General features: G+C 46.0%; 1 protein-coding gene across 1 annotated transcript in view; it reads left to right on the top strand.

Moving 5' to 3' along the window:
- Nucleotides 1-1,233: 1,233 nt before the first annotated feature.
- POMGNT2 (protein O-linked mannose N-acetylglucosaminyltransferase 2 (beta 1,4-)) overlaps nucleotides 1,234-10,835 on the top strand; it is a 10,102-nt gene continuing 500 nt past the window's right edge. The window contains exons 1-2 of the mRNA XM_008939089.1: nucleotides 1,234-1,341; nucleotides 9,423-10,818. Of these exons, the coding sequence (XP_008937337.1) occupies nucleotides 9,518-10,818 (1,301 nt within the window). The 5' untranslated portion in view covers nucleotides 1,234-1,341; nucleotides 9,423-9,517. The remainder of the gene's footprint in view (nucleotides 1,342-9,422; nucleotides 10,819-10,835) is intronic.

Below are 10,835 nucleotides of genomic sequence, written 5' to 3'. Positions count from 1 at the left end.
GTGACTCATCATTAGAACAAGAGTTTGGGTAACATGCTAACCCTGTAGCTGCCAGACTCACTGGCTCACCATGAACAAAAACCTAGGGATTCTTTTCTCTTTTTCCTTATGTAAAATGGTTGCTCTTCATCTGAGTGTATCTTTATGGCAGTAGGGCTAAGTGATCATTGTTGGTCCCTTCCAACTGAAATCCTCTATTCTATTCTGACCTATTTGAAATGTATACACCTGAATGTACATGTGGGCATTAGAGAACTTTTCCTCTTTTTTATCATTCTTATTTCACCTGTTAGGTCTCACTCAGAGGGGAAAAAGCCTCCCAGATAATCAAGATGATGTATCCTGCAAATATACAGAAGAAACATTTGCAGTGTGACTTCCCGCCATGAGCCTTTCAGTGAGTGCACGGGCAGAAGTGGGCTGGTTTTCTTATCCCTCATGTAGATCTGGTTGCGGGATTAGGACTTGAAAGGTTCTCGGTCACTACCACCTGGACTGCCATCTTCAAGAACCCCACAGGTTCAAGCTCTGGTGACAAGGTTTCTGTAAAACAGTTTCACCTCTGCGACATTTAGCTTGTACGCCATAAGAGACTGGCTCATTTTGCACCTTTGAATTTAGGAATTGCTTGTTTCCACTGTAAAAAATTTCATTTGGAAAATCCTGTTATCTGGATCTCTGAAGGAGGACACTGGTAGCCTTGTTCAATACTAGGCCATTTGCTGACCACCACAGCTGGGAGGTACCTGCTCCCCAGGTGCCGTGGGAATTGCTGGAAAGCACACCAAATGGCTTCCCTGTCCCTTAGCAAGGGACGTTTTTTCCTTTCTCTCCTATCGTTTTGTTCTTTTGTGTGACATGTTTGGAGTAGTAGTGGCATTAGTGATGTTCACCAGCAGGGTTTCTAAAATGCCCGTGTCCTCCCTCCTGCCCCAGCCCAGCTTGCCGTCTGTCTCCCAAGGCATGCTCAGGTCTGTGGAACAGCACGACGGTGTTCGTTTCAGTGTGGCCACCCCTTGGGGATTTGCAGGAATACTGCAGCAAATCATCCTTCGTGCAGGGCTGACCTGTGGGAGGCTAACAAATTGAGGTGAGCCAGCTGGAGCCGTAGGAGATTGCCAACAGACAGAGCGGGCGTGCTCAGCCCCGGGGGAGAAGGGGATTCAGCCTGCGGTGGTTACTGTGCAGAGAGCTCTGGAGACGACTCCTGCTTTATGCTGGTGGGGTGAGAAGAGGACTGGAGAGTGTTCGTTCCCTGCAAAATGTGACTAGAAGGTGTCTCCTTTTTGCTTGCTGCTGGAGGGGCACCGGCTGGCATTTTGTGTTACCTAGCAACACCAGGTATGCCTGCATGTGCTCAACAACTCATCTGCCAGGGACAGTACTGCCAAGATGAAAAAGGCTGCAGATAGTCTGAATTAGAGTGTTTCTTTGCCTGGTGTTACTGTAATTGTGTTCTGTTTGCTGTGCTGATCACATACAGCTCTGAATTCAGTTTCATTTGCTCCCCTGGCTGCGGTGTATTTTGGGGGCAGAGGGGGCTACCATGTTTTTTGATGCCATCTCCTTGCTCCCCTCTGCAACTTCACACTGAGTGTTTCTTTATGGCTGTATATGTGTGGAAGGAGGTCAGTAGTTCATTTGTAATCCCAGGTTTTTGTAGCCCCCCTTTGTTTGACTGGTGGCTTGCTTTATCATGTTTAAAGAAAAATCTTATGGCAAAAATATTCTTTATCTGGACTAAATTCTGTAGCTTTTCAGAAATGCATTTCTTACTGGACAGGTGCTGCTTTGGGATTACTTTTTTTTACCATTCCTTAAAAACATGTTATTGTAGAGTTTGTGGTAGGCAAGGAGGGATTTTCATTGTTCTTACTGGCTGTGCTCTGAACAATTCTGACTCCTGCTTGGAATTTGAAGCACATGGGAGCAGTCACCATGCTGATGGCAAAATCTTAGGCTGTAAACATGCTGCTAAGCATCAGCTCCAATAGCTAGATACCACAGGTACTCTTTGTATTGGAGAACAGAATAAGAAAGGATAGATAAAATATAGAGGATAATAAATGGCAGCTAAAGCCCAAGGCCATAGCTGAAGTGGCTGAAGCTCATCTTGTTCAGTACTTTGGGATTTTGCATAGTATTCTTTTCAATTCACCTATGCAGCTTTAGTAAATTTTCCCTTCAGCCACCTTCACTCTGCTTTAGTCACCCAGGTGAAGTAAAATAAACTTGCTTCTCTCTGACATGTTTCTGTTTCTGACAAAAGTATCTTGCTTACAGACTAAAAGCAAGAGACCAGGCAAAAGGAGAGGGTTCTTACTCATAAGGCAGTGCTGTTAGTGCCAGTATAACCTGAGAGGTGTCAAGGGGATACTCGGGTGAACAAAGATTGGCTGGAATGAAATATGTCTGTTAAGGTTCCCCTCTGCCTAGCCCTGGTTGTTTTTAATACCTTGGGTTTTCATCTTTAGGCTTGGGACTGTCAGAAGATGAAGACTTGACTGCTGAGATAAATACCTTTTGTTTGTTTGTTTTCCTTTTTTATTTTTTTTTAACATTTTCCACCTTAAATTTTTTATCAGAAATGCATGTTATTTAGGGGAATTTTCTGGAGATCAGGGTTAGTTTTTGGTTTTGTTTGGAGAAAGGATTTTATACTCCATGTCATTCTGGATGGCAAAGAGATCTTGGAGATGTGGCCTTAAAAGCCCAAGAAGTATTCTTTTCAGTTTCATACTTCTAGCTCAGTTTTGTGGCTTGCTTATATGCATTGGCTGCTTAGTATTACAGTCTTTTTTTACCTGTTCTTTTGTAGATCAAGACAGGAGTATCAACAAATATACTTTGTTGTATCAAAATCAATGGCTCTAGTCAATGTGACAGTCGGGTTGGATCTCCTCCTGTTCCAAATCTCACAGACTCTGAAATTAAATGGAAGAAAGCTTATATTTTTGTATCCATAAACACACATGGTGGGTGTTCAGCAGCCACTAATGTTCTTCTGTTCATATTGAAGGTACTTTTGCAGTAGGGACCACTGCACAGAGCCTCAGTCTCCTTGGCTGTAGACAAAGATTTACAGTTTTGCTTCCTGTTCCTTGCTTGTGCTAAACCATAAAAACAGAAGATAAATCTAATTTTGATCAAAACTGTCTATAGATACCTAAGTTTTTTTGTGAGACATTTAAAAAAATATATATTGTTTCTTTTTTTTTTCTGGATGAAGTTCTATTTTTAAAATAATACTTGAGACAACATAATTAAAGTATTCTTATTTTTCCTATCCCTTCTTTGTATAGGGCTTCATTAATGATACTTGTATCTCCTAACTGCTGGGTTTTCTCCTTTCAAGAAATTGATTCTTTTCCTGTTTAAAAAGTCAGCACTTATACTCTTGGCTGCTTCTTACAATGAAAATGTTTCATATATCAGTCATTCAGTGTAGCATCCTTTCTTTACTGTGAAAGATAAAAGTATCACATTAAACAAATACATTGAATAAGATAGTAACAGCCTTTTGGGCTGTGGGGATTGACTTGCTTATCGTTCTGCAGAAATCTGTGACAGAGATGAAAAGAAAAGCCGCTTCTTGACTCCTGAATCCTAATTCCCCCTCCTTCCAATCAGGAAAGTTGCCTTCTAGCAGCTTCTGCTTTGAGCGTGAATGAGGTAGGTATTTAAAACTGCATCCTTAGCTAAGCCTCTTGCATCAGGGATGGAAGAAAGCACAGAAGACCTTTTGCAGGAGGAGTGTGAAATGCCACTTTTTCACATTTTTCTTGTCCTGTACTGGTCCTGAAAAGCCAGTCTAGCAAGAGATAGCTCTGACACTAGGGAGTGCTAATGGAGAAAATATCCTTGAGGAGGGAATATCTACTCCACCCCTCCTACTCTGTTCCCATAATAATAAGAAATGTCAGGGTCCTCTGCCCAAGTGGTTATTGTCTTTTTACCTGTCCTGTGGCAGGAGCAGCCCCAGCCCACTTACTGTAGAGGCATTTCTCTCTGTGCAGAGTGGTGATGCTCTCTGGAAATGTGTCCCCTTCATGCTTTTTGCCATTTTGTCAGGTTTTTTAGTCTGTTGTAGCTCAGGAAAAAAGCATTGGCTTGGAAAGTGCTTGGACAGTTGGTAACAAAAGCTTGGCAAGGCCTAAGTAGACAAAACCAGCACTTCTTATTTTGTTAATACCTGCAGGACTAGGCAGTCCCCCTCTAGACATGCTGTACACCCCAGTGACCTTTGTTATCCTTGATCAGGGTCTTGTTTTTTTCCTTTAGGAGTCTTGGGTAGATAAGGAATTGGCTGGATGGTTGCACTTAAAGAGTTGTGGTCAACAGCTCAAGGTCCAAGTGGACACCAGTCATGAGTGGTGTTTCTTAGGGGTTGGTATTTGGACTGGTGAGACTGAACACCTTTTGTCGGGAAGGAGCTCCAGAGAAAAGATGCCCACTCCATAGGGGTCCACAGTCGAATCCATTTATTGCAAAGTATTACAGCCTTTTATAGTAGACAAGAGACAGCCTCCCAAACCCCATAGGTTAACGAGCCTGTTCACACGCCTAAGCTGAGCTACAGATTGGTAAAAGTCACTGTCCATGCTCTGTCCATGCACTCTGCCAGCATTTATGTAACTCATAGAACTGTTGTATTTATTCTTGTCAGTGTTTAACATTCTTGTCCGGGTGAACCGCCAACAGAATCCACTATCTTCTAAATGTTTTGGGTAACCTCCTGTTTCAAGGCCACTTCACGGACTTTCTCAGGCCTACGAGAATCTAAGACTTGTACTGATTGTCCATGCCCAGCAAAACTTATCACCCCGCTCTGCAAGTCACGATTCCACAATCTTTGTCAGCAGCATGGACAGTAGGATTGAGTGCACTCTACAGGTTTGCCAGTGGCACTAAGCTGTGTGATGTCGTCACCACACTGGAGAGAAGGGATGCCATCCAGAGGGGCCTTGACAGGTTTGAGAGGTGGGCCTGTGCAAACTTCATGAAGTTCACCAAGGCCAAAAGCAAGGTCCTGTGCCTGGGTCAGAGCAATCCCAGGCACCAGTACAGGCTGGGCAATGAGTGGATTGAGAGCCGCCCTGAGTAGAATGCCTCAGGGGTGTGAGTGGGGGAAAAGCTGAGTATGAGCTAACAATGTGCGAGTGCAGCCCAGAAAGCCAACCAGATCCTGGGCTGCATCAAAGGAAGCGTGGCCAGCAGGTCGAGGGAAGTGATTCTCCCCTTCTACCTTGCTCTCATGAGAACCCATCCTGGAGTACTGTGTTCAGCTCTGGGGCACCCAGCATGGGAAAGATATGGACCTGCTGGAGTGGGTCCAGAGGAAGGCCATGAAGATGGTCAGGGAGCTGAAGCACTTGCCCTATGAGGACAAACTCAGAGAGTTGGTGTTCTTCATCCTGGAGAAGCGAAGCCTCCAGGGAGACCATAAACCAGCTTTCCAGTACCTAAAGGGAGCATACAGGGGAGGGACTTTTCATTAGGGTGTGATGATGAGGGGCAGTGGTTTTAAACTGGAAGAGTAGATTCATATTAGATATCAGGAAGAAAATCTTTACTGTGAGGGTGGTGAAGTGGTCCCCTTGGTAACTGGGATGAATAGCCTGTGTGGAGCAAAGCTGTGGTTGTCCCAGTAGGGACAGATGAATCCGTGGGCAGCTGGAGGTTTGTACGGCCTGGATGCTGACCTGTACATCGCAAGGAACAGCACAGAGGGCTCTGCTCGTGAGGTAGAAAGCAGTTTCTGGCCTGCTGCTTCAGCAAGTACTTTTCACTTCTTTAGATGTTGTCCAGCAACACTATGGGAGGGGAGTGGCAGCTCTAGCCCCATTTTGGGAGGGACATACAGTGTTGTATCACCTGCTTTGTATATTGTTTCATTACTATTATTGTTATTACTGTTGCATCTTCTCCTCTTGCATTTTCTATTAAATTCTTCTTATCTCAACTCACAAGATTTTGCTTTTTTCCCCTATTGTCCCTTTTTTTGCCCTATTATCGTTCCCATCCAGCTGGGTAGGGTGGTGAGTGAGCAAGTGGCCATGTGGTGCTCAGGTCCTGGCTGGGTCTAAACCGTGGCATTATGTTCCACAATGTGTGCAGACTGGCCTTCATCTGAAGTGTGTACTTGTGGCAGGGGATTTGATTGTTAAAGGTCTCCTTCACATACCTGACTAGCAGACTTTGCACATGGCTGCTCGGGCTCAGTCCTTGGTGATGCTGCTGAAGTCATTTAAAGCTGTGCTCACAAGATGAGAGGTCTGTAGTGGAGAGGTTAGGTGGAGAGTGGAATGATATCATTAGATGTCTTCCAAAGACAGTGAAGAAGTAAAATGAAGCTTTGGAAGTCTGGTACCTCAAAATAACTTCAGATCTGTCCTCATAAAAAAGTTATTTTCCTGGGGATTGGTTTGGTTGCATTTAGCAGAGCCTAACCAAGTGATGTTCTACTACTCCCAGTTGGTTTCCATTCAAGCCTGTCCATGGAAGAGCCATGGTTGAGTGTTGCAAAGCCATTAGAAGCAGTAGTCATCCCTTGTTATGGACAAGGAAAGACTGAGAGGTGATGTGACAGCCATTGTTTGCCTGTGCAAGATATCTGTGACACCTGGGACAAGACCTGTTGCCCAGATGACCACCTTTTGAATCTGTGTGGCTTACAGCCAGCACTTGTTTCGTTGGTGTTATTCAGTCTTTCACATACCTTCAGTTCTTCCTAAAAGAGGGATCCCATAGGCTGTTGGGATCTCACAGCCTGTGAGGATCCCTTCTGATTTTATTTAATTCCTTGAACTATTCTCCACCCAATTCCAAGCTGCGTGAACCAGATTGCATGATCAAGCTTTTAGGCTGCAGTATGAATTTTTCAAAAGAACTTCCTTTGTGATAGAGGAAGTGTTCACATTGCTCCTAAATATGCCTTGCTGTCTTTCTCCACTCTGCCATAGAAGAAAGGTATCTGTGGTTTAAAATGCTAAGGGACTATTGCTTGGGATGTCAGAGCATGTGCTTGAGACATTGTTTTTTTCTCCCTCTCTGCAAAATTGCATCCAAGAGAGTTTAAATTGCTACCTTTAAAGACTGGAGCTAGAAACAGTCTAAACAGATATATACCAATCAGAGGTTTTGATTCCTCAACTTCCCCATGAGTCATGGCTGCAATTATTTACAAGGGGTAATGGGTGCAAATTGGAGCATAGGAGGTTCAAGGTGAATATCAGGAAAAATTTTTTTCCTGTGAGGGTGCCGGAGCACTGGAACAGGCTGCCCAGAGAGGTTGTGGAGTCTCCTTCACTGGAGTCATTCAAAACCCGCCTGGACGCCTTCCTGTGTGATGTACTCTAGGTGATCCTGCTCTGGCAGGGGGGTTGGACTAGATGATCTTTCAAGGTCCCTTCCAACCCTATGATTCTATGATTCTATGATTCTATTTACAGCCTGACTAGCAGTGAACCTTGATGCATAATGAAAGTTTGAGCTCATAAATACTGTAGGTGAATCAATATCTCATTTGAAGCTCACAGTTGAAATTATAATCAATACCCGGCACAAACCTGATCTCTTTCTATGACAAGATGACCCACTTAGTGGATGAGGGAAAGGCTGTGGATGTTGTCTACTTGGAATTCAATAAAGCCTTTGACACTGTTTCCCACAGCATTCTCTTGAAAAAAAATGGCTGCTCATGGCTTGGACAGGCGTATGATCTGCTGGGTATAACACTGGCTGGATGACCAGGCCCAGAGAGTGGTGGTGAATGGAGTTAAATCCAGTTGCTGGCCGGTCACAAGTGGTGTTCCCCAGGGCTCAGTATTTGGACCACTTCTGTTAGATATCTTTATCAGTCATCTTGATGAGGAGATCTAAGTGCACTCTTGGTAAGTTTGCAGATGACAGCAAGTTGGGCAAAAGTGATGATCTGTTTGATGGTAGGGAGGCTTTACAGAGGGACGTGGACAGGCTGGACTGATGGGCCGATGCCAACTGTATGAAGTTGAACAAGGCCAAGTGCTGTGTCCTGCACAACAACCCCATGCAATGCCACAGGCTTGGGGAGGAGTGCTGGAAAGCTGCCTGGCCGAAGAGGCCCTGGAGGTGCTGGTGGACAGCTGGCTTAACATGAGCTAGCAGTGGCCAAGGCCGCCAATGTCATCCTGGCTTGTATCAGAAACATTGTGTCCACCAGCACTAGGGAACTCGGCACTGATGAGGCCACGCCTTGAGAACTGTGTTCAGTTTTGGGCACCTCAGTGGAAGAAAGACCCTGAGGTGCTGGAGTGGGCAGAGAAGGGCAGCTAAACTGTTGAAGGGTCTAGAGAATAAGCCTTATGAGGAGCATCTGGGGGAACTGGGTCTGTTTAGTCTGAGGAAATGGAGGCTCAAGGGAGAGAAGACTTTATCGCTCTCTACAACTACCTGAAAGGAGGTTGTAAAGAGGTGGGTGCTGGTCTCTTCTCACACATAAGTGATAGAACAAGAGGAAGTGACCTCCCACAACAGAAAGAGAAACAGGGGGGCCTTGGAGCACCACAGAAAAGATTCTCAGGGTGGGGTGGGCAAACACCAACACTTCAAATGTATCGCACTCTCGTTTGTGTCAGGGTTGGCTGTGCTGGTGCAAGTCAGGCTCTCACTAATTGAAAGTTTGATTGCTTTAATGAATTGTCCATTCCTTGCATAAAGAGCTTCCCTCTCTCCCATGCCAATATTTCTTTTGGAAGATGGTCACAGCTAGCCCTAGATCCCAGACTGCAGCCGAAGAAATGACAACGACCTGGGAATCTCCCACAGGGCAGTCCATACAGCTGCAAATCCTCTCCCCACCCTTCCGATAAAATTAAACTGAATGTTATGCTCACTAGTTAACATTTCATATTGGAATGGAGTGTAGCAAAATCTATACTATTATCTACACAGTCAAGGTGAGAGGCACTTGGGTATTCACACCCATGCAGAAGGCCTGTGGGAGGTCAAGAGAAGGTGCTAGGACTCCCAAGCCCTACACAAGTGGTGCAGGGATTGCAGTGCTCCCTTTCCTCTTACTGTTGGAGTAGCCTGCAAAAAGCAGAGTGACCCAAAGGACCAGGGAGCTTATACTGTTTTGGGGTTTGGTTTGGTTTGGTTTGGTTTTTTCTGACAAGGCTTCGTGGAGCTCATAAAATTCTTTTTCTTCTCCAGAAGGGTAGAAATGAAAATGAGAGAGGAAGCCTTCTTAGAGAATAGCTCCCAGTTCTGCTTGCCTTTTTTTTTTTTTTTTCCCAGTAGTGCTTCGACACTCTTCTTCTTCTTTGTTCACTGGAAGGGGGAAAATTACTGACAAAAGCATGAACTCTCTCAGAAAATGTGATTTATGGTGGAGCTGTAAAACTAATGTTTACATGCTTCCTTTCTTGTTTTATTTTCCACAGGTCTTTGCTCTCGCCATGCCAAGGACTGTCAGTGATGATGTATTCCTTCTCCGTTGCGTTCCCCACCCTGCCTCTTGCTAGGCTCTAACTGCAGAATGAACATAGCAGCGGTGTTCAACGCCCTGCTCGTGTCTGTCCTCGCTGCCGTGCTGTGGAAGTACATGAAGCTGCGAGAGCATGTCTTCGTGGTGGAGGAGGAGCTGGTCCTCGCGCGGCAGTCCCGGGAGCTCGCTCAGGTTCACACTGACTACCACGCAGCTCTCCGGGCACTGGTGGAGGATGGTACCAGGATGGTGTGCACGGGCAGGATGCACACAGACCGCATCTGCCGCTTCGAGTCCCTCTGCTACTCTACCGAGGCCGAGGAGTTTATCTACTTTCACAGCAACTCCTCGGTCATGCTGCCCAACCTGGGCTCCCGCAGGTTCCAGCCGGCTCTGCTCGACCTCTCCGCAGTGGAAGATCACAACACCCAGTACTTCAACTTTGTGGAGCTCCCAGCTGCGGCACTGAAATTTATGCCAAAGCCGGTCTTTGTACCAGATGTGGCACTGATCATCAACAGGTTCAACCCAGACAACCTGATGCATGTCTTTCATGATGATCTCCTCCCCATTTACTACACCATGGAGCAGTTTTCCGATTTAGACGTGGAGGCTCGGCTCTTCTTCATGGAAGGGTGGAGTGAAGGTGTTCACTTCGACCTCTACAAGTTACTGAGTAACAAGCAGCCGCTCCTCAGGGAGCAGCTTAAAACCCTAGGCAGGCTCCTGTGCTTTACCAAATCGTATGTGGGACTGTCCAAAATCACCACCTGGTACCAGTACGGGTTTGTCCAGCCGCAAGGGCCAAAGGCTAACATCTTGGTTTCCGGTAATGAGATCAGGCAGTTCACCAAATCCATGATGCAGAAGTTGAACGTCAGCTTGGAGGAAAGCTCCAGCGAGGAGTACATTGTAGTGTTCAGTCGAACAATCAACAGACTTATCCTAAACGAGGCAGAACTAATCCTGGCCCTTGCTCAGGAGTTTCAGATGAAAACCATTACTGTTTCTCTGGAGGAGCATTCCTTTTCTGACATCGTCCGGTTGATCAGCAATGCGTCCATGCTGGTCAGCATGCATGGGGCCCAGTTAGTCATGTCTCTCTTCCTGCCAAGAGGTGCCACGGTGGTGGAGCTCTTTCCTTATGCTATCAACCCTGACCACTATACCCCTTACAAAACCCTGGCAACCCTTCCTGGCATGGAGCTGCAGTACATTGCCTGGCAGAACACAGACAGGGAAGACACCGTTACCTACCCCGACAGGCCTTGGGACCAGGGTGGGATTGCTCACCTGGATAAAGCTGAGCAGGAGCGCATCATGAAGAGCACAGAGGTGCCACGGCACCTCTGCTGCCGCAATCCCGAGT

Source organism: Merops nubicus, unplaced genomic scaffold (assembly GCF_000691845.1).
Source record: "Merops nubicus isolate BGI_N331 unplaced genomic scaffold, ASM69184v1 scaffold4674, whole genome shotgun sequence".
In the NCBI taxonomy this organism is placed as follows: Eukaryota; Metazoa; Chordata; class Aves; order Coraciiformes; family Meropidae; genus Merops; species Merops nubicus.
The sequence above is the reverse complement of the archived record's forward strand: the minus strand, read 5'-3'. Positions and strand labels throughout refer to the sequence as shown.